The 24,976-nt window shown below is 32.7% G+C and overlaps 1 protein-coding gene across 3 annotated transcripts in view; it reads left to right on the top strand.

The window, feature by feature from the left end:
• LOC143052534 (uncharacterized) overlaps positions 1-12,445 on the top strand; it is a 69,794-nt gene extending 57,349 nt beyond the window's left edge. For 2 of the 3 annotated variants that reach the window (XM_076225588.1, XM_076225586.1), the window contains 7 exons: positions 635-1,872; positions 2,200-2,342; positions 3,039-3,189; positions 3,684-3,773; positions 5,215-5,340; positions 8,554-8,716; positions 10,715-12,445. In XM_076225588.1, the coding sequence (XP_076081703.1) occupies positions 635-1,872; positions 2,200-2,342; positions 3,039-3,189; positions 3,684-3,773; positions 5,215-5,340; positions 8,554-8,716; positions 10,715-12,279 (3,476 nt within the window). In that variant the 3' untranslated portion in view covers positions 12,280-12,445. The remainder of the gene's footprint in view (positions 1-634; positions 1,873-2,199; positions 2,343-3,038; positions 3,190-3,683; positions 3,774-5,214; positions 5,341-8,553; positions 8,717-10,714) is intronic. The other variant, XM_076225587.1, reaches the window with a different exon arrangement.
• Positions 12,446-24,976: the final 12,531 nt, after the last annotated feature.

Raw genomic sequence — 24,976 nt, 5'->3', positions numbered from 1 at the left:
AACTATAATTGTTTTTTGCTTTTAATAGCCTGGGATAGTAAAGCAGGTGAGATAGTTTTGGGTGTGAACTCTTGTTCTTCAATACAAAACCTTTAAAAAAATAAATAATTAGGCCAATTTTAGCCAAACTTGGCCACTATCATTATTAGGATATCTTGTTTAAACCATGTATTCGATGTTTACCAACCAACATGGGTGATATGGTTAGAAATATAACATAGGGGTTACAGTTGTCATAATTACTAGCAACTAGCATAATTTCAAACAAATGCAGGATTCTATGGTTTGTCAAGACTTTATTTAATTCCTTTGATGCAAATGGAATTAACAGATGAAGATAGATTAAGAGATAAACAAATTAAATAGATTTTTTTATATTTTCAATCTAATGTCAATGTAGTCAAAGCTAATTTTTCTAATTTCTAATTTTCAAAATATATAAAAAAAAAATTTATAATAGGGCATGACACACATACTTTTATAGCTGACCATAGAATATGGAATTTTCTAACTGTTAAAGACTGTACGGTTGCCTGTTAGTTGCTTTCATCCATTTTATTTAAATGGGTGGATAGATATCATTGGCAATCAAACAACATCTCCTTATTTTATATTCTAATGTATCTTTATTTAGACAAAAACAGAATTACTTCAGAACTCTATGGAAATGGTAACCGTTTTGGTAAATCACCCAATGTTGACAGGAGGTTTTGGAAGCCAGAATCTCATATTGTTTTTGGGTCTTCTTTATTACACAAAAATCAAGTTGGTACGCCGAAAGATGAGAATCCATCATTAAAGAATCAAGACTCTGTTAATTGTGTGAAAGAACCTGACATGAAATTAAGGGACAGCAAAATCTTATCTCACAACCAGGAACCAGTTTTTGAAGTGAAGCATATCAGAACATCAGCTGACAGCAACGAACCAATCATTGAAGTGAAAAAGATATGTTCACCTAAGAAACAAGAAGTATCTGTCAGAAATTCATCTCTCAACAAGGAACCAGTAATTGACCTGACAGATACCAGATCAGAGTCATTGTTCCAAGTTGAGCAATCCAGAAAATATGCCATCAATCATGAACCAGTCATTGACTTAAAGGAAACCAGTTCATCTTTAATTGGTAAAAAAACTTCTGTTGATGTGTTACCATCAAATAGTTCATTGATCACAGTAGAACCAATCGGTCACATGGGTATCATTCCATCAATTATCGACCACAAGGGTAACAGATCATCAATTATGGACCACAAGGGTAACAGTTCATCAATCATCAACCACAAGGGTAACAGTATACCAAATATTGACCACAAAGGTAACAGTACACCAATTATCGATCACAAGGGTAATAGTTCCTCGATTACCAATCTCAAGTCAATCATTGATATGAAGGATATCAGGACATCACTTATTAACTGGAATCTTATAAGTGATGATATGCTTATAGATGACAATCTATCAATAACCAAATTGGATCCTGGTACTACCACATCATCAGGTGTAAGTCAGGGCTTTCACGGTGAAATAAAGGCTCCCATGAAATTGAATGTCAGACAGGACATTGTTAGGGAAAAGAAAGATTCAGTTATCACACAGGAACCTCTTATTGAAATGGAAGGTACCAGTATATCATTGATCAAACAGGAACCAGTATGTGTGGAACCAGTTAATCATAGTGAGACCTCTGAAGATATTAGTGAACAATCAGTTAGTATAAATCAAATAAGTCCTTCTGAAGTGAGGATTACTAGAAGTAGGGCATCATTAATCAGTCAGAAACATGATGACCAGAGGCAGGGAAACAGTGTATCCAATCAGAAAACAGATAGTGAGTCAAAGGTCAAGAGAACCACAAAGGCAGATATATCTGTGAGTATTACAATATGGAATACTTTAATGACATGTATAGTTTATCATTTTAAAAGAAAATGTGAAAAATTTGTGTTTTCACCTGTTTTAAAAACATATATATTTCTCTCATGTTACTTAAAAACTGTTTAAGTAATTTAACAATCCAGTTTGTGTTCAATAAAGATTGTTTTTACATTTTTATATTTCACTAATTACCAAAAAGTAGAAATGAATAAATATTAAAGTTATATTCATAAAAAATAAAAATAAACTGACCTTTTTATTTCTTCTTTTTTTTGTAAGACGTATTAATTAGGTATTTAGTTTATTTCTTCTTACTTGCAGAAGACGGAAGAAACAGATGAAGCATCAGCATCAGAGCATGAAGAAGAAAAAGAGGAAGAAGAATACTCTGTAGAAAAGGTGGTTGATTCCAGGATCAAAAATGGCCAAGTAGAATATTTACTGAAATGGGAGGGATACCCAGAGTATGTATAATTACATGTAATTTCCACAGAATGTAACTCAGCTAAGGAATTTTTAAATTTTTTATGATAAATGTTAAAAATTTACTTAAATCTGACATTTAAAGTTTAATAACTTTGGAATGACAAACCATTCATTTTTATAAGCAGAAAAAGTACTTCTTTTTAAATACCAAATAGAGAACAGTTATGAGGAAATCAATCTAAGCATAATTGTAAAAAATTGTATAACTTTTAAGGGTTAAAGTCAAAAGGGAACTTTAGCTTTTTTATATATTTATAATAAATAATTATAGTTATATTTAAATTTAAATTTCACTAGCAAAATTGAGGTATGGAAAAGTGCTGAGATATAAACAGAAGGGGCTCAACAGTATACCATAATTCTTCAAACTCTGATGATGAATAATAGAATTAATGAAATAAACAATTGTAAAATGTAAATTTAAAGTAAAAACGTACTGTAAATTCAGAAATTATTGCCAGGTTTTTATTATTGCGAAAAATGTAAGAGTTGTAAACGCAATAATTTAAACTGGCATTTTGAAATATTTTACATGAATTAAAGAAGATTTTTCAAAAAATCGTAAAAATTAAAATCGCATTTAAGTCTAAAATGACAAAATCGCAATAATAAATGCACGCAATAATTTCTGAATTTACAGTAAACATATTACTTATAACTTGATTTTATTTCAGCTCTGACAATACCTGGGAACCAGAGGATAATATAGATTGTCCTGAACTTGTTGCTCAATTTGAACGCAAGAAGAAGTCTAAAGAAGAACTGAAGAGGAAACTTTCGGACTCTTTCATGGTATCCCCAGAGAAGAGACAGAAAACGGTAACGGTAACTACTTTTATGGTTCTAAAAAGAAAGAAGAAATTTAAGAAATTATTATTGTGATAGTGGGACTAAATATGGATCAAATGTGCAAAATAAGTTATTGCAATTTAAAGTTCAGACTTTAAAAAAAAATAATTTTGATTTTTTCAAAACCCTTACTGTTGCAGTTTTTTTCCTGAAAATAACAGTGGTTGATCACCTAACTACCATCTATAATTCCTGAATCAGATTTTTTTTTCTTTTTCATTTTATGTTTTAATATCAGCACAAGTACCCATACAGTTGTACCTCCACTATATAAATTGGGGTTGTATAATGTATTGCCTTTACCTTGTGAATCGTTTGACCAATCAAGAAGATATTTTTTTCTGAGGTACTATCAAGCAAAATTACTTTATATATTGGATAATCAACTTGCCAGTGATGAGTTGTAGTTATTGAATGCTTTATACAAGGAACAGTTTTAAAAATTTGATGGATAATGTCTTAATTTGTAGGACTCTTGTCCACAAGATAAAACAGAAACGATTACTGTCTTAAATGATGTAGGAACAGAAAAACAAGGAGATGCCAGCACTTTGCTAAAGGTATGAAATAATTAAGGGCATATTCAACAGTTTCAGGGGAGGTAATAACAAACGTAAACGTTGTTTATTGTTTCCCATGATTTAGCGTTGTTTCAACGACATCGTAACAGAATCACCATTGGAATTGCTATGGACGTCTGGAAAGAGCGGGTTCTTTCCTCAAAGGAAAGGCACGGCTGGAATCGGCAAAAAAGTCATACAGAATATTGATAGGAATAGAAATCAAATCTTTAAAGATATCTTTGTCCTCTTGGTCTATTATAAAAGAAATGCAATTATCTAGATCATTATAGACCATACTTACTTAAGTTTCCATTTTATTTAAATTATCTTCAATACAGTAGAAAACAACGAGAGCCAATGCGTAATGATTTATTATTGCATTAGAATGCAAATTGTTATTAATTCTTTACCAAATTTTTTTAAAGATTTTGTCATTCAGGATAGAAAACTAAAAGTTTGGTTTTACTTGTGAAAAATGAAAAAAAATTGTTTTTTTGAGAAAAATAAAATTCTTGATCTTATTCACCTTTATTCTAGCACAGTATACGTTTTACCTCTAGCAAACTCTTTATCTTAAAAATGTATCAATCATTTACTTCAGATCCACTTGAGGAGAAATACATTTCTTACACCAATCTAGAAATGTGAAAATTGCACAATAATTATACCCCCGCTTTAAAAAAGGGGGGGTATACTGTTTTACCTCTGTCTGTCCGTCCGTCCATCAGTCCGTCCGTCAGTCAGTCCGTCCCATGAAACTTTCGTCACATTTTTCTTAGGAACTACACATCCACCCTTTCTGTAATTTGGTATCAACATTTATATATGTCAGCCATACCGTGTGATGCGTTTTCAGATTCATCACTTGACAATTTCCTGTTTACCAAACACTTGTCTGATTTTACACATGATAGCCAAGTTGAAAATTTTCGTCACATTTTTCTCAGGAACTACAATACAAGGATTTCTGAAATTTGGTTTCAGGATTTATATAAGTCAGCTATACCGTGTGATGCATTTTTAGATTCATCACTCGACAACTTCCTGTTTACCGAACACTTGTATGATTTTACACATGATAGCCAAGTTGAAAATTTTCGTCACATTTTTCTCAGGAACTACAATACAAGGATTTCTGAAATTTGGTTTCAGGATTTATATAAGTCAGCTATACCGTGTGATGCGTTTTCAGATTCATCACTCGACTACTTCCTGTTTACAGAACACTTGCATATTTTTACACTATTAATATTATCCACTTGCGGCGGGGGTATCATCAGTGAGCAGTAGCTCGCAGTTTCACTTGTTAGTTCTGAAATCCACTAGCTCAAAAAGAACCAGAACAAATTGATTGTTTTTCTAAAGGAATTACCTTAAAACTTTGTAGGGCTTATCTTGATTATGGAAACATGTACACCATATTTTTTTCATTTTATAGGAGTTACCTGCAGTTGGAACCAGTACAACAGGGTATGAGGTCTTCTACAGATTCAGATTAAATAACATTAAGGATTTGTACCCGAACTGTGACGACATTGGTTTGAAGAAGATTATAGAAAATAAGGTAAGAGTTATTTATTAATTACTTATAATTTAGAGCTGGTTTGCCTGAGAGTCACTCATTATGGTTTCAGTTGTAGAGATAATCAGCTAGAACAGGGTTACATTCAATATTGTAGCAGCTCATATACCTGCTACTGTGGATTCATTATTTTTCATGGTATACCAGGCCACAATTAAAAATATTTTGGTTTGCCTAAACCCTACCCAAGGTTGAGACAGTGAGTAGGTAGGTAGGCATTTTCTTTTTTTTTTTCTTCAAAAAAAGAAATTGAAGTATCGGGTGTTTATTAGTCTTCATGCCTACCCGATTAAAACAAAACTTCTTAAATCAGGACAATAAAAGAATTTGAGTAGACAGCTTTTTTCTGGGTAGGTAGGGTTTGGGCAAACAAACCTATTCTTTTTTATGGCCCCAATTTTCGTGGTTTTCGTGAGTACAAGTGAACCATGAATTCAAATGTTCAACGAATAAACACATATTCTATAGGCTTTGTATGCAGAGATTGACAAAACTACAAAATCAAATATCCACGAAAATGCTGGTTTTCCGAAATCCACGAAAATTGATACCCATGAAAATAAATGAATCCACAGTATGTCTAAAATATATATCTTATGTTGAAAGATATGCTATGTAGCTACATGAAGCATACCATTATTATTAATAAACTTTCCAACACAACTTTGGATTCCTTAGATAAAATAAAACTTGGGGCTCTCTAGATCTATTTAGCGCCTTGGCTAACTTTGGGCTCTCTAGATCTATTTAGCGCCTAGGCTAACTTTGCTCTCCTCAGATTTTCCTCTGAGTTTGGTATTTTTTATATTACTTTTTTTCTATGGTAAAAAAAAATGTAGGTGAGCGTTTGGTAGCAGCTATCATATTGAAGGCTACCCTGGTCAATATCTTATCATTATTATTTATTATTGAGCCAAGGCAATAACCTGAAGATATTGTTTCAATTGCTTCAACATGTCTTTTTAAAAACGGGTAAATTATTGGGTAATTCATAATTTTACCCAACATTCAGTGTAAAATGACCATTTTATAGGTCATATGACTTGATCATAATCTACCTATAACTTCAACTAAGATTACAATATATTGATTTTCTCTATCCTTTTCAAAATTGATGTTTTTGTCAGATCTTTGGTAAATATTTGCGTGTTTTGTAAAAATTTGGAATACCGCAGCTTGACACATTGTAAGATAATATTAGTTACATAGTGTGTTAGTACCCTAATATGATATATACAGGGTCAGTAAATTCCATATGGGGGTAGAGCGAAGCTCTAACCCCATATGAAATTTACTGACCCTGTATATTTCGCTCTACCCCCATATGGAATTAACTGACCCTGTATATATCATATTAGGTCACTAGCACACTATGTAACGAATTTATCTTACCGACTATCTATATTTGTTGACTTTAGACTGAAGTTGTCTTATGGTTGTAATCTTGTAATTGACTGCTCCATAGGCTTACATGCAAAACAGCTGATCTTTGAAAATTAAAAATTAAAAAATGCTACATAGAAAAAAAATTTCATATTCATATCATGTATGTACTAATGTGAAATTCTGATTTAATCGAAAAAAAAATGGGTCATGCAACGAAGAATAAAAAGTCAAAACATTTTTTTTTACTTTCTGTTTGCTGTTTTTACTAGGCCACATCACTTCCAGTAAACATGATATCCTTCCACTTTTCTGGATTGATATACCCCAAAAGATGCAAGATTTTTTTTAAGTCTATATATATGTTCAATTCAGCATATACAGTCGACCTCATGTCGAAGTCGAAGGGAACAGACGAAAGTGTTCGACTCATCCGAGTTTCGACTCATCCGAGGTCGATTGTAACGTCATATATTTGAAATGTATGAAATACCAATATGTGATTTCTGTAAACTAGATGCATGTTTATTGATCATTGTGCTTTTTTCGATATGATAATATATGATTGTGTATTTATGTTCCGTATTTTTAAAGATTCAACACACAACATTCACAAATAAAATCTATACACAAATATTTACAAAGGTCAGTCACTATAAAATATGGAATCACTCGCGAAAATATTTTCATAACTAATCTTTAAAGAACGTGAACAGTGTTCATAGATTAAAAAGACCGACTCATAATAATTAATAAAATGATTTAATCCTTTTAATTATTGTTCTTATTCTAACGGTTAATTTAATCTCAGCTTGGGTCATTAAAATTCGTTTCGTTTTTATACCAAGTGAAATAGGTTCAACACATTCAAGTTCCGCTTGGACGATCAACAAAGGTGTTGATTAGCGGTCATCCTAAACATGTCATTTTAACTGTTTTACAAACAAGTATGTTTACACAGCTTTTATCACTTATGGAATTTACACAGCTTTAATCACTTATGGAAATGAATAGGTTAAACAAGAAAAACATCCGTTATGAATTTTATTTTTAAAGTTTTTATTTCTTTCGATTTTTTTAAAAATTTTGAACTCGGGGTCAATTAACATCAATTTTACATCGACAGGACTTAAAAATTACCTCGACTTAACCGAGAATTCGAATCATCCGAGTTCGAATCATCAGAGGTTAAAATGCATTGATCAAATGGGAATTATGCCGGGACCGAGAAATTACTTCGACTCATCCAAGTTTTCGACACAACCGAGTTCGACACAACGAGGTTTGACTGTACCTATAATCAAACAGAATAAATTGAGTTCAGAAAAAAATTCAGAAAAAAATGGACTATTTTTTTTCCCTCCATGTTTTGACATGTACCAGAAACTGGAGTTGTAATACAAGACTGGGACCTTATCTGCTATCATAACACATCTTCTTATTTCTGTATTAAAGTGTGCAAGTGTTCAATTTTAAGAACCTTCTTCAATTGGTTTGCACAAAAAAAACTAATGTAAAAGATACATATCTTTTATCAACAACCTTGATATAACAATATTAAACAGAACTTTCAATACTTTTAAATAATCAAACAGTGCCTAAGTCGTAAATCCTACTGACCTAATATGGAATATACACGGTCGCTTTTAACCAATCATATTCCTAGAAATGTTTGTTCACATCAAGGTATTCTAAAAATTTAGTTTTTCTGTATTTGTCCACATCTCTTTAAATTGATTGATGGATTGGTTGTAAAAAATGTCTAGTGGCAAATATTTCAATTCTTGCATTCCTATATACCTTTAATTGCAGTGGATAGAACTTAACCAGCAGGAGAGATATATGTATTATATGCTGGCACTTGAAGTTTCAAAGATGACATCAGAAAAGCAGCTTAAATATTTCCAGAACCAGGGTAAAATAAGGGAGGAGAATAAAGTGGCTGCTTTAAACATGTTAAACAAGACAGAAATAGGTAAATAATAATACTAAACACTGAATCAAATACACATTTGGAGTTTAGTATGGCGTTCATTATCACTGAACTAGTATATATATTTGTTGAGGGACCAGCTGAAGGACGCATCCGAGTGTGGGAATTTCTCCCTGCATTGAAGACCTATTGATGATCTTCTGCTTTTGTCTCTTCTATGGTTGGGTTGTTGTCTCTTTGACACATTACCCATTTCCATTCTCAATTTTATTAGACAACTGAAATAGTAATTTCTTTATATGATATCGAATCTCTTACTTAGAACTTTAATAATCTGTAATCTGTGATAGTATGCAAAATTTGCGCTTTATTTTTTTTACTGCAACAAATAAACGCTTTGACAACTGAAATTGTAATTTCTTTTAATGATATTGAATCTCTTACTTAAAATTTTTATAATCTTTAATCTTTTATAGTATGCAACATTTGCATTTTACTTTTAAAATTTTATATGCCTTTGACAACAGTAAATTAATCTAGCAAAAATGCCACAACTTTCTAATCTTTGCTCCCATTGCAATATGAGTCCGGGTCCGTTCCCCCTGATTCACGTTCACCCTAGTACCTGTTCGCCCTGATACCTGTTCCCCCAGGGTCCATTCGCCCTGATTTTTGTTTTTTCTAATTGTTGTCTAATTGCATTACCGGTATTTTAAGTATTTGAACAAAATATGTTAAAGTTTGTTGAAAAATTGACAGAATATTTATATTGCCGCAATCAATTGAACATATTCCCTTTGATTTACAGAGTAGAATACTGGAATACATGAATGTTTTTCTCTTTATTGATGACTATTCTCAGAGTATAATAATAAATGCACTTGTAAATCCGTTTTATGATTTACAGTTCGTACATCATTGTTTTTATTAATTTCAAGCTGAATATTTTATCAAAACACAACGATAATTTCAATAATAATTCATCAAAAGACAAGTATCAAAATAATCAGTGATCCAAATTATTTTGTTATTGAACAATTAATGATCCTAAACAAGCCATAAACTTTTAAATATTTCCCTGTTTCCATAAATTTCAAGAATATATACCATAGAAATATCTGAATTAGTTTATTCAACTTCAATGCTCTGAATATTAATATTTTTTTTATTAGGGTGAACGGCCTATATGGGCGAATGAACTCAGGGCGAACATGTTATTAGGGCTAACGATCCTGATACCAATTGCAATTGCCTGGTCAAAACTGGGTAGTTCATCAGAAGAAAGCTGGTACTATGAGAACTGATCCAACAGTTTCGTGATATTTCAATCCTCTATGGTCTGTGGAAATCATTTGACTAGATTTAAAACTGAAAAAGAAAAATGTTTTATGATTTGATTTCCATTAGAATAAAGAATTTACTTGCCTATTCAAATAGCTACATTGTATTTCTCCTCTCACATGTATTGTTTATATCATTGCAACATAGGATGCACAATGCGTTACTTGTCACTCGATCATTTAAACTCGAACTCCAAAAATAGTATTCAAATATCTTGAATCTTGGTATGTACACATCGTTTTCCCCTTCATAATCCGCTCTTCAGAAGACAATACAGGCCCAGATAGCGAACTCTTTCTGTGGACATTTCCACATTTCCCCTATAAAATGAATCTCAAAAACAGAAAGTCACAAAATCGTAAAAACTAATCACAAACAACTTACCTAAAGTGCTTTTGGTGTTCGTCTGTATAGAAAAAAAAAAACAATATGGCGTCCAAACAATTACTTTTAACTTTTTCGGTATTTATTGCCGATTAAGGGGAAAAACCCAGAAAATTGGGATATCACTAACGATCAAAAATCAAAACAACGAAAAAGCATGTAATTGCGTGTAAAGTGGTGAAAAGCGTGTTCACGCCATGTGGCTATTTCCTGGCGTGTAAACCGTTGAAAAAGCGTGTATTATACGTATACACAAATATCATGTCTATTGGCAACTATGATTTACAGTAAGTAAAATGAATTTGTTGATTTCAGATATAATGCAGAAGCACCAAGAAGACAGATTGAAAATAAAAAATGATTCATTAAAGGAGAAGATAAAAAGTTATGAAAAACAGATGCAAGAGAAGGATTTCCAGAACAAAGTTTTGAAAAAGGCATTAGCTAAAATCAATGATTCTGCAATTAAGAATGACATAAGTTCAACTGGAACCAATGTTATGTACTTGTATAACGAGCTTAAAAGTCAACCAGATGCATTCAAGGACTATTGCGGTTTGAGCTTCACTCGATTTGAGATTATTTATAATTTGATTTTCCAAGGAAAAAACAAAGAAAGAAACTTAACATTGAAAACAAATTTTTTAATGGTTTTAAGCAAGCTTTGGAATAATAAATTATTTGAATCTTTTGCATGCGACTTAGTGAACGAGACTTCAGTGGGACATATTTTCAAGACTTTCTTAGGGATAACAGCTGACAGACTAGAAAACCACTTTATCTGGCCTAATCGTGAAACTTTGCTAGCTAGGATTCCAAAAGATTTGGAACAAAAAATCCCAAACTTAATAGCTTTAGTTAAGTTGGTGACAGTTCCTGAAAACAGTCAAATAGAGTCTGAAAGTACGGTGCTAAATAATGGTACTAGTAAAAAGAAAGAAACCAGTACGACAGGGGATCACTGTTACTCATCTATCTGCACAAAGGGAGATAATTCAACGACTTATAAAGGATTTGTTGTTATTGATCTGAGTGGGTCAGTTATGTGGTGTTCAAAGCTTGTCAATGTATGTGATATTACTAAAGACACAGAAATATTCCATAAGTGTGGATTAAAGGGAAAACTTGAGTCTTGTCTTAGAGAAGGAATGCTTAAGAAATTTGATGCAATTGTATTTGAAGGTGAAGTTGCTATTGAGAATAAAATACAAAATATGGGACTTCAATTTATTAAATCAAAAGGAATCAATCATGAATGTCAATCATTGCATTATGATAGAACTGAACCATGTCCATCATTGCATTCTGTAAACGGTGAACCGTGTCAGTCATTGCATTTGGTTAGCGGTGAACCATGTCAATCATTTAATCCTCATAGATCTGTACTGTGTCAATCATTACATTCTGACAGTGATGAACCATGTCGATCATTGCATTTGTATAGAGCTGTACCGTGTCAATCTGAAAGTGCTGAACCAGGTCAATCACTGCGTCTTTATAAAGCTGATCCCTGTCAAATATTGCATGTTAACAGTGGTGATAGTGTAGAACAGCGTGAATCATTGCATCTTTATAGAGCTGTACCACGTCAATCATTGCCTTCTAAAAGTGCTCAACCGTGTCAATCATTGCCTTCTAAAAGTGCTCAACCGTGTCAATCATTGCCTTCTAACAGTCCGATGTTACTTCCACATAATGATATACTATGTCAAAAAGTTCATACCAACAGTACAGAACCATGTCAAGTGGATTTAATTGATAGAGTCTTTAGTGAACTTAAAAGGTTTAAGATTATATCAGATGGTATACCATGTTCCCTCAAAGAATCTAGAGATATCATTTTTAAAGTGTGTTCATTATTGACTAATTTTAAAAAGTAAATTAAAGGAAGATTTCACCAAAGTATTTTTCAGTTATTTCAAATTAATATACATAAAACTATGTAGTTTGATTTTTAATTTGTATAACATTTAGATTTTTTTTTTAAATGTTTAAACTCATTTCATGTGTAAAACATTCCAGTGAATAAAAACCTCATCATAGATACCAGACTTTCTAACTTGTATGCCAGATGTTGTGTGTCATCTACAAAAGCTTCATTCATCAGTTTTGCTTGTTTCAAAAATATCATAGGATCAAGTTTAATCTTATAACAAAAACACTTTAGGGACTGCTGCAGAACATTCATTAATCTACATGTTTCAGTGCTTAGGGCATAATATTTAAAGTTTTGTAAACAGTTCATTGACAGCTAGGTTCAATAATTCTCATTGTGTTTAAAAGATGGCTGTCTGTCATATAATATGGTAACACCATTTATTTGTCCCACTTGCTGTTGAAAATATCCTTTAAAATCCTTTTCTGATTGTATTATTACACCTGCAACTAAGAACAGGGCTGAATTGCTATCCTCTTCTGGTATTAGTTCCGTTCGCACCCAATACATGCTCGCACCCTACATGTTTGCACCTCACAGTTTGCACCCTAGTTCCGTTTGCAAGATAATTGTTATAACAGCTTGGTCCCATTAAGCTCACTTTATTTTTAAAAATGAAGAAAAAAAAATTAGTAGTACACTAACCAAGATGGGATTAAGATTTATTCAACACCAAAAAAATGTTGTTAAAATCTCACTTTATTTCGAAATCAAAGCCTTAAAGGCTGTAAAAGCAATTGCTGCCATGTTAATGTTTGGGGACTTTTATTTTTCATCCACATATATACAAGAATTAAACCTGACATGAGTGTTGTCTAGTTAAAAGTAAGAAGGTTTTAACTTTATATAAATAAAAGACTTTAGCAGAAAGTCATTTTTAATATGTTTTATATTTCACAAGGAGACAACACGTTTACCAGGCTAAAGTTGGGGTCAAATATACATGTGCTGAAACATATAACTCAAAAAGAAATCATCATGGATTATCCCCTGGTAGTGTTTGTAACTTCCTTGGCAATAATTTCCTTTATTGATTTAATTTTAACAATTTTCATTATTAATTTATATTTAACCATTAACACAAATGATTAAGTTAAAACATTTCAACTTTCCAGACGCAAATGTTAAAAAACGGGAAAGAAATAAAATATCTTACAAGACATAAACATGTAAAGAATAAATGTATATTTCAGCTTAATAAAAATATTTTCATAATGTTACTTTGTCATCATTTTTAAAACTAAGTTCCAAACATTATTGCTCAGTTGATATGTGTCCTTCTGATGCGGTACGAGCACAGGCACTTGTTTCTATCCATAGGAAGGTCGATTATCCATATAAATAGTTTTATATGGATAGTCGACCTTCCTATGGATAGAAACAAGTGCATGTGGGTACGAGATAACTACAATTCTCATGCAATCCCGAAAAGGGGGATCATCACAGACAAACATGACATTAAATCGTTATCACTGAACTAGTATATATATTGTATAGGGGCCAGCTGAAGGACGCCTCCGGGTGCGGGAATTTTTCGCTGCATTGAAGACCTGTTGGGGACCTTAATTCTGCTGTTGTATGTTTTTCTATGGTCGGGTTGTTGTCTCTTTGACAAATTCCCCATTTCCATTCTCAATTTTATTATACGAACAAGAACAAACAGCTCTACGTTGCTTTGATATTTATCAATTTTCAGGAAACATTGCGAAACATGATCTTCAATATTTCGAAAACATGTGAAATAAAATTGCTAACACGGTGGACCGTCGAGTGTCAACAAACGTAGTAGACTTGTTCACTGAAAAGACGAGGATAATGGTTTCATCTGACATTTGTTATGCAAACCCAGTTTTGATCATGATATTTAAAAAGACGTACTTTTTTTCAATCTATGTATAATTAATAAACTAGAAAATCAGTCCAAATTGTAAATATCTCTTCATCTGGACCGACTTGGCATCTACTACGTTTGGACGGGTCCATTTCATTAGTAAGGTGATCGATAAATATTACGGAGTTTTGACAGAAAAGGAAAACGAACTTATTGTTATGTGTTTTCAACAAGGGTTTCGTTCCGCTAAATTATTTGCGCAAATAAAGTTTGTCTATTTTTAGATTACAGGTAATAATTTGACACTACGCATTAACCTGTGTAGTGATTTTGATTTTACGATAAATGTATGAATGAACGATAATTTTATGAATGAACAAGAGCACCTGACCTCTTAAAGAAACACAAATTAAACATAAAAAACCGTATTTATTAGGAGATAATTCAGTTAAATTTTCCATACTAAATCAACAACTGAAATGAATCCATATTTTGTTGAAACATCGTACGAACGGCGGAAAACGGAATCGCATTTATAAAAATGTACTTTTTTTCACTCGGACTTCTATGTTATTTGATAGTCAAACGGTTGACCCTTTAAATACAAAAATACATCTACAAGAACATATTCTGAAACTTCTTAAACCCACTAACTTTTTTTTAAAGTTTCAAGCTATGTATTGCATTAGAAAACATACATAGGTGTTAAAGAATGACTGACCAGGAGCCTGTTTAACAAAATACTATGGCTTGATCTGGGCGGAGTCTCTGATCTGGGTCACAAAGATGGCCATACGCGACGGCATAAAAGCAATTGCTTTAAAAAATGATTATTTTTGTGAAGCAATACACTTTCCAAAACTTGATCACAAATTACCTAACACAAAATCACTAAAAAGGATGCAAACATGTTTTTAGTCAAACAGACCCAGAATCTCTACTTCTCTGGCATTTTGTTTGTTCAAGAAGTAAAATAATTGATGTAAAAAAACTGAAAAATTTACATTGTGAGCAGAATGAAACATACATTTTAATTGATTTTATGAAAGCAGAAGGTCTGGTAAAGTGCTTATTTTGGCCTAAAATTTTAAGTACCTCTGTTTTAAAATGTTTGACATTTTTAAACACTTAAGCATGTTAAGTGCCTCCTTTAGTCGATTTAATTAGTTTCTTAAAAAAGATTTGAACTAATTTGATCATTAAAGACCCTAAATTAAGGCTTCAATATGAAAAATCTTTTTGACATGTTTTTCTGTTTCTATTTTCAAAACTTTGTGGTTTTTTAGGTAAAGATTGCATGAAATGCAATCAAAACATTACAGGACTGACTTGATATCTTAATGTTCCAAGCCTTGTCACTACCTTTTTTTTATACCAAAATATAGTGCATTGATCAAAACATTCTATAAATCCTATCCATGAACATTTCAAGAACTTTATGGATGTAATATATGCTCAGATATTCTAGGCACAATGTACTGATATCGATCAAGAAAATTAAATAACTTTGCAAGGTGCAGGCATCTAATATCTGTTCTAAAAATTGAATGATGTCATTGTTAAAATCGAGTTATTTTCCTTTGTCTTGAATTAAAACTACAACCAATGCAATAATTAAATTAACTTCCCACTGATAAATTGAATGCCATATTTTTATTTCATTTATCAAATAGAAGACCAAAATGTTTTTGAAAATTTAAGAAACACAAGAAAAACCCACGTTCTGACTTGATTTCTGGTTATACAACATTTCCTTCCTGTACGGTCATCACGTAAAAAGTACAGTCATTATCTCTACTTGGGATTTAATAATAACAAGAACTATCTTTAAAAAAGATATCCGACGTATTTAAATTTGAGTATATTTTTAAAACTATCATTTCGATAACCTTCAGAAGCACAAAGATACCATTTAAATAACGTTTTCCCTGTTTGTGTTCAGTATTCTCGGTCCTCGTATCTTTCTGTTTACATTCACCAAAACCCCGCGGAAAGCTCTCATGCATAGGTGCGTTCTAAAAGTCATGTACGTTCGTACAACAAAGTTTACATTAAAAATTATATAATTGTCCCGAATAAACATCTGTCACGGATGCAAAGAGCTATTGGAGAAACAATTATTTTAATAAAAATATAAATCTTTGTAAGATTTAGTTCAAATATTTATAGTTTTTCACTTGCTTTCCATCACGATATAATTAACGAGACGTTTTTTCAAACACAACCAATCACAGAAAGGATTTTCGAGCATGCGTATTCTGTTGCCATAGTAAAGCGTCCTTAAGTTCAAAGGGCACAAACCGAAACTATACCGACTACGTCGGAAAAAGAGAGGTATATAATACTAGTGAACATTCAAACTTGTACGTCGAAAATAAACTGACAACGCCATCATGGCCATGGTTCATTGTAAAAAAGAAAAAGACAGACACAACACAACATAGAAAACTAAAGATTGAGCAACAAGAACCCAGGGGGTGATCTAAGGTGCTCTGGGAGGGTATTGTTTGGAAATTAGTTTGGCACAGTAGTTTTAATACCACACTGACGAAAGTAAAAAGTAAAATCACAAAAAAACTTAACTCTGAAGAATATTTAAAATGTGAGTCCCTCATCAAGTGACAAAATTAACAGCTCAAATACATCAAACAAATAGATAACTGTCATATTCCTGACTTGGTATAGGCATTTTCTGATGTACTTGTCCATTTAGTGCCAATTTTGAGTACACGTAAAGGAAGTTTTTGGATTTATTTAGTTTTTTGGTCTATCTTGTGAATCAATAAGCTCTAAAAAAAACTTAAAAAAACGATGTCATTAATTCCATCATGTACAACTGATTTAAATGAACGTTATACGTCATGGACACAATTAACAAAGAAAACATATTGTTAGTTCTTCCCATTGCTATTTTCTTTTGTTTGTCTTTTTTTATTTTCTATATAAATGTCACAATACATAATTGTCTAACAAACGCCTGGATGCCTTCAAACATCTGCGTCTTTTGATATTGTTACAAGGGGGTGGACAATTAGACCGGCGCCATCTGGTCTCTGACACAGAGTTGTCTCAGTTCCAATCATACTACATCTTATTTTTAAAAAGTGTTATTTTCGTGCAACGTGTGTGTAGTTTTTATATCACCTATTTCTCTTATCATGTTTCGCTTTTTGTTTTGCTGATTTGCTCTCACTTTTTAAAAGGTGATATTGTGAAAATAGGGGTAGCTTGAATCAGATGTTGATAGTAATTACATTCAAATATCTGTTGAGTGCATACTACCTCATACAATAATATTACTCACCTTTACCCGTACACAAGTATTCCCCATGCCAAACTAAAAGAATAAGTCCTTCTTTGTGTCATAGAAAAGAAGCACAAATGTAGATACATGTATTCTGATTTTGAAAAGGACATATCATACTTTATAAACAAACAGACATTTTCACTGAGCTCGATTTCTTGATAGACAACATATTTATAACGTTAATAGGACTCATTTGGCATTATCATAAGAACCAATTATGCCTCTCTTCTTGTCGAAATTTTACTTTATTTATACGAGGATGACTTCATACAGTAACTTCTAATAAAAATTAAAATATATAATTGTATTGAGATGTATTAAAGTTTTGTGACTATGTTGAAGCCTTTATCGCATCTAACATGAAATAAACAACAGATACAGTTACAAATGTAAGTTTGCGTCATCATGTTCACATACATCTAGAAATTGAAAATGAAGGTCGGTCGAGAACAAACTTTACTATAAAATAAATGATTTCTGCTCCCCAAAAGTGAACTTTTCATTTCTATGCATCAACTTTCCAGCAGTTGTGGGTTATATATCTCCACGTTGATACAATATGTCATTGATTACATTTCTATTTTTCTAGAGGGTATCTGCTTTCCAGGAAGGTATTAAGCCATGAGTTTCAAGAGGTTAAGTTGAACATCGTGACTGATTTCACATGTGGAGCAAGAACTGCGTTCTCCGGAGCACCTGAGATCAGCCTCTGTTTTCGATGGAGTTCGTGGTGCTCAGTCTTTACTTTTCTATGTTGTGAGTGTATACTGTTCTCGTCGTTTTTCTTTTCTTGTCATCAGATTGTTAGTTTGAATCAAACTTACGGGTTTGTTTGAATATTCATTTTGTAAATTGTGTCTTTCATTTAAGTCCTTTACAAGTCCACAAATTAAATTAACTTTGTTATAGTTTAGCTTCTCTTTTTTATTCTTACCAAACGCTGTCTGGTAACAAGCACCTTTCTACAGCAACACTGAGTAGCACTGTCCAGCATGATCTCTTCTTACACTGCTGAAAAATACTAAGTACAATTTATACAGAATAGTCAAGAACGTCAACGTTCATTTTGCTTGAACAAGTTTCAACCTTAATGTGAGATAAAAGCAAAACAATTCAACTGATATTTATGGAAAGTTATATCTCGTGTATCGAATCCCTCAGACGGGAAATTGTGTTACTTTTTTACCAAATTTCATTAAGCTTTAATAATACATTTCTTATATTTGCATGATTTGTTTACTGTGACACGTCAAAGCGAGACATAGGTATGCTGTTTCCGGAGTTTGCAGCGACATTGTCAACAATATATTACGTCAAGTCGTAGGTCTCCCCCTCAGTCATAGTCTATTGACTTCGAAACTTTTGGTTAGTTAACATGTATAAGTTTTGATTAGGTCAGTTTATAGGGAACCATTAGTGGTAGGTCAATGATATTTGATATGCAGTTACATAAGCATTGGTACTTAGCATTTCCATTGAGATTATATGGCTCCCCCCTTAGTCAATGTCTGTTGGCTTTTGAAACGTTTGCTTAATTTACATGTATTTGTTGTTGATAAGATCAGTTTTAAATGAACTGCTAATGTTATGTCAATGACATTTGGTATGCAAATTTATTGGCATATGTAAGTATCATTTCCATGGGGATTTTATAGACCCACCCCCTCATGGTTCATTGTCTTTGAAACTTGTACATAGTTTACAAATTAATGTGTGTGTTTAGGTTTGTTTGAAAGAACCACTTATAATAAGTCGATGGTATTTGGTATGCAGTTGTATTAGTATTGGCAGATCTCATTTTCATGTAGATTGTTTCGTCATATACCTTTAGTCATGGTTCATCGACTTTGAATATTTGCATAACTTACATGTTTAAGTATTGCTATTTTAACTTCAACTTCACATTTCCGCTCATGTTAGTTCCGTTGAAATATCCCCTTCGTTATACTATTTGAAATTCATTAACAACGTAAATACTTTTATCCTGAAATCTATCTTTGGTAATAGCATGAAATTATTTTATTTCAATATTACTTCCATGGTGCTAGTATATAGTAGTTCGTTCCTTCAGAGGGGATGCATTCATGTGCATAACAAAATAGAAAGTCAAACGGTCTTTCATCTGAAGTTGTTGACTAGATCAAAGTGCCCTGCTGTGAACCCTTCTGCTTAGAGACATTTTGAACGGTGTTTGTACACGGATCAACACTTTCATGGATTTGTGACGGGATTGCTTCCCTTAGAAAAACTTAGTAGATACTTAGTCAGCCGTAAGCGGTTGAGCTAAGGAAGTAGTTGTTTAGCTGAGTCGGTTTAAGCGCGCTGCCTTGTAACACACAGGTCCCGGGTTCGAGTCCCGGTGGAGACAAGCAATTTTGTAATGAAATTCGTGCTCTCCGGTTACATTGGCGCCCAACAATAATAACCCACGGTTAGAAGAATTACCTAGCCAGGTTAAAATATAAATATAAAAAAAAAAGATGAAAATATCATCATTATAGAGTATCAATAATAACCCACGGTTAGAACAATTACCTAGCCAGGTTAAAATATAGATATAAAAAAAAAGATGAAAATATCATCATAATAGAGTATAATGACTCTTGAGGTGAGGGAAGTGTGACGGGATTGCTTCCCTTAGAAAAACTTAGTAGATACTTAGTCAGCCGTAAGCGGTTGAGCTAAGGAAGTACTTGTTTAGCTCAGTCGGTTAGCGCGCTGCCTTGTAACAAAGAGGTCCCGGGTTCGAGTCCCGGTGGAGACAAGCAATTTTGTAATGAAATTCGTGCTCTCCGGTTACAGATTAATAACTCACCACAAGCCGTAAACTTACCTTTATTTGTTAATCAAGACTTCTATGTAAACGTTATTGGTATGATATTTACAATTAAAATTTATTAAATTACTCTTTATTTGAAACTATATTAATTTACAATTTAAATACGAGTACGACATTCAAACTCATTATAGTCCAATATGAAAAAAAGTAAAATCACAAAATACTGAACTCAGAGGAAAATCAATTCGGAAAGTCCATAATCACATGGCAAAATCAAATAACAAAACGCATCAAAAACGAATGGACAAGAACTGTCATATTCCTGACTTGGTACAGGCATTTTCAAATGAAATGACAACTTCATAACTAAAACATAAGGAAAACCACAAACAGACAAACCATAGTGCAAAAAAAAAAAAAAAAAAAATAATGTCAGAAAACTTCAGACTAAACTACACGAACAAGCAAAAGTAATTGGAGTACTAGTCCAATATTTTTGTTGCCAAATTAATTTACAAGTCTTAATACTCAACGGGAACAGATGATATATATTGTCTACTTTGCCGGACTGTTATTATGTACAAATATTTATGTTTCTAATTTGGTTCATGAACACGGACACAAACAATAATTGCTATTATGATAGGTTCTTTGTAGAAACGGCCGTCAGTAGTTTATTATTTAATTGACACAAAAAAGGAGGACCGATACACGTAACCGAGTATCAAGGTATTTTTGTAGTACGTTTGTGTTTCGTTAATATGTTTGTGAAAGGTTGTAACAAAAAAAAAAACGTATCCCACCTAAAATCTTAACTTTTGAATAGACGTTTAAGATTCATCAGAGTACTCGAGTACCCATAACCGAGTATCCGAGTATTAAATTTCGTATCTTTTGACATCCCTAAATTATATTGAACGGTTGCATTAATATGGTGCTTAGTAGTTGTAAGAGTTTATTTAATTGTATTGTGATATATTATTATGGTGCAGGATTAATGTTTGTTTAGATTTAGGAACCAAGCTATTGTACAACTACTTGTGAATATAATGTCATGCACCTACTTTTTCAAATCAGTGCATACTAAAGGTACATGTTGCCGAAGCAAGACATCTCGGCAAATAACAAACTCGGCACGTTACAAACTCGTCATATTACAAATTTGGCCCATTAATAATAAATTGATATGTTTGTTCGTTTTTATGTTGTCTGCTATTAATATTTGTGTTTGTATTTAATATCTTATTTATTGATTTTTACAAGCTTTAATTCAAAATTTCGGATTCCATGTTGTGAATCATAATGGCTATTATTTTTAAAAAAATGTTCAAGCTTAGAACAAAAACTCATAGCAAAATTATTCTGTATTTTTACAATGATTTAACAGATACGTTCAGAAAACACTAAATGAAAATACTATTAGTAGTAATAGTGTGAGCAGTATGAGCCCCATAAAGGTGGACGTCGGACACCAGCACCATATTGAGACCTGCGCGCGTACACTGACGCTATATTTGGGCCACAGCGCGGACGTGATAGTTGGACTTGACATTGGGATGCATACCTAAGGATATGACTCGCACGAACGCCGTATTTGGGCGCGGACACTGACGCTATAGTTGGGCTTAAACCCTGGACACTATACCTAAATGTTGGACCAGGCTACCCTCCAAGGTTGACGCTACGTCACACCCTTAAAAGTGGACGGTATACCCTCCAAAACGGATGCGAATTTTTTCTTTGTTAAACGCTTACCCAACCCCTAGATAATAAGTTTGTGATAATTCTGAAAAAAAAATAGACTAACTCTTAAATAAGTAACTGCTCTTACATGCTTATTACAAATTTAAGAATTCTCCAAGATACACTATTTATATTAATCAGTTAATCAGATAAACTGTCACTCAATCCAGTAGGCGGCACTATAAATAGATGCACGTGTAAATATAATTGGATTAAAATGGTTGATACCAATACATAAAATATTTATCTTTTTATTTTTTATTTTTTGGATTGCTTATCTTATAAACATGACAATCGTAAAACATTCAGTAGTATTGCTTTTCGATTTCTTTGAACCACTTAATTAATATCATATGGCGCTGATTAAAATGACACCTCAAATAATTGAATTAAGAGATAAAGAACTTCTGGTGATTGAAAATAATTATCTTTATAAACTTTCTTTCAATGACATGTTTACAGGTGTACACTGTTTTATCTGGTCCTAATCAACTGACATAAGCAACTATAGAAATATCGTCTATGACATAAAATATTTATCTTTAGCTTTTCTATTTCTTATCTTATAATATATAAGCATGAAAACCGTAAAAAAATCAGTAGTATTGCTTTCAGTCCGACTTCCTTGAACCACTTATTTAATATCATTTAAGAATTGAATGCTCTTTTTTGTAAATTTATTGGGGTGTAAAAGCGTTGACCGAAGTACATTTTGTATGAAGCGCGGAAGCGCTTCATACTAAAGATGTGCGCACGGTCAACGCTTTTACAACCCTATAAAGTTACAAAAAAAAAAGCATTAAATACTTATAATTACATTTTTACCTAAAGGATCATGAAAACACGCCCTTTAACAAGTTTTTATTTCATTTACCAGTTCACTTTATTGTGGAACCTCGTGTCATCATGAATGAAAAATTGCATTGTGTAATGCAATTGATTAAGGAATATCACGAGATTGCTAGTTAGCCAATCAGAATAACGTATTATAATGAAATATACATCTAATGTAATTATATAGTTGTGATTACCCCTCCCCCCAAATGATTAACCGAAATCCACAGCTGGTCATTAAAAATTGTTTCTCATTTAACATAATCCTATCTATATAGTTGTAAAGTCCACGGCCGTAATTGAGTTTTATCTTCAAAAATACACGGATAATATATTTAATCTATCTATATTTATATACGTGGAGTTTTTGATGGAGTTTATAAAATAGAGAATAATGGACAAACAAATAAATAAAGATTAGAGACTTTATGAGCGAAAAAAAATAAAGAATAAAGAAATGTGATAATAAAGCATAAAGAAAGATGATAAAAAAATTATGAAGAATAGTGAAATGTAGGCTGCTAAACTGTAAGGAATAGAGAAACGAGAACCGGTTTGAACCAGTTTAAATGAGACGATACTGGCTCTGTAGGTGGGCGGCTCTTAACATACGGTCCAATCAAACAAGTTTTATGTCTATATATTCCTCCACATAAAATTATGATGAAGATAACTAAATGCTTAGGAAAACAGATAGTTCAAGACACTTTTTATACAGAAACAATTAAAGTTGTATTTATAATTTTTTTCAAGCCGCAAAGAAGATCAATCTGTACTAATATATAGTTATCCACAACACTTTTTAGCCTGTTGCCAAAATGTCTGTTTCTATCCAATACACCCCCATTTTCTGGAAGTCCAAATTTATCCAGGATGGCCTCCATTACAAGACCTATACCTATTAAATTCATGGTTAACTTGTTCTGAACATGCATAAACTATTGGCCACTGGACGTTAAGCAATCATTTACGTTTATTTCTGAGATACGTGTTTTGAGTATAATAAAGCTATAAGAGAGACTAAAGTTTAAACTAGAATGAACACTATGGACGAGTTTTGCTTATTTATTAATAGCGAAGACTTGCTTTCAACGTTTGCAAATAACGTAGGTGGCAATTTCAAAGTGCACTTGCCCAAACGCTATACGTTAGATGGATCGTGGGAATGTGCATTATTGGAGGTGTCGTTCATACCGGAATTAGAGGCCTCAACGAGACGCATTTATTTCTGTTCCGATTTCGTGCACCAGTCATATGTGAGAGAAACATCTCTCCCTATTCTCCAGTCGATACGATTATTAAATGAGGATATCACGGACGTGACGTTTGAGAAACCAATCTATTTCACGGTTACCAGGAACGGATTGTATCACATCGAATTTGTGTTGAGAGACGATCATCTGCAAATATGTCGTCTTAAAGATGACCACGTATTTATTTTGCTTCACTTTCGAAGGAAGAATCTATAAGAGGAAACTATACTCACTTTCATTTAGGACATTACAAATATGTTTAATTGCAATATTTGCCGTAAAGTATATATGTGGCCGCACGATCTTCAAAGACATATGATAAGTAAGCATTCTTCTGATGAACCACTATTTCACCCAGATGTTACCCAGCAGCAGCAGCAGCAGCAGCAAAAGCAACAGCAAGAACAGCAACAGCAGCAGCAACAACAACATCAGCAAAAGCAGCAACAGCAGGCTTTCGTGTTTAGACACCCTTTCACCATGATCGTGTCCGGTCCCACTTCTTGTGGAAAAACTCATTTTATGAAAATTGTGCTTCAACAAAAAGAAAGGCTGTGTAGTCGTAGTCCAGACAGGATAGTTTGGTTGTTTAAAAGGTGGCAACCTCTTTACGAGGAAATACAACGAACAGTGCGTTGAATTCATTCGTGGAATTTCGTTTTATCTCGAAAGGGACGATTTTTTCGATCCCAACATTCGAAACATGATCCTATTAGATGACCTCATGTCGACATCGGCCAAAGACTCGAGAATAAATAATTTGTTTACAGAAGGGAGTCACCATAGAAATTTATCGGTCGTCGTTTTAAATCAGAATTTAAACTTTGGTAAAGACCCCACCCATCTCGTTTTCTTTAATAACCCCATTGATCGACAGCCCATCATGACTCTTGG

Source organism: Mytilus galloprovincialis, chromosome 11 (genome assembly GCF_965363235.1).
Source record: "Mytilus galloprovincialis chromosome 11, xbMytGall1.hap1.1, whole genome shotgun sequence".
In the NCBI taxonomy this organism is placed as follows: domain Eukaryota; kingdom Metazoa; phylum Mollusca; class Bivalvia; order Mytilida; family Mytilidae; genus Mytilus; species Mytilus galloprovincialis.
Note: the sequence above shows the minus strand (reverse complement) of the source record. Positions and strands in the feature narration are given on the sequence as shown.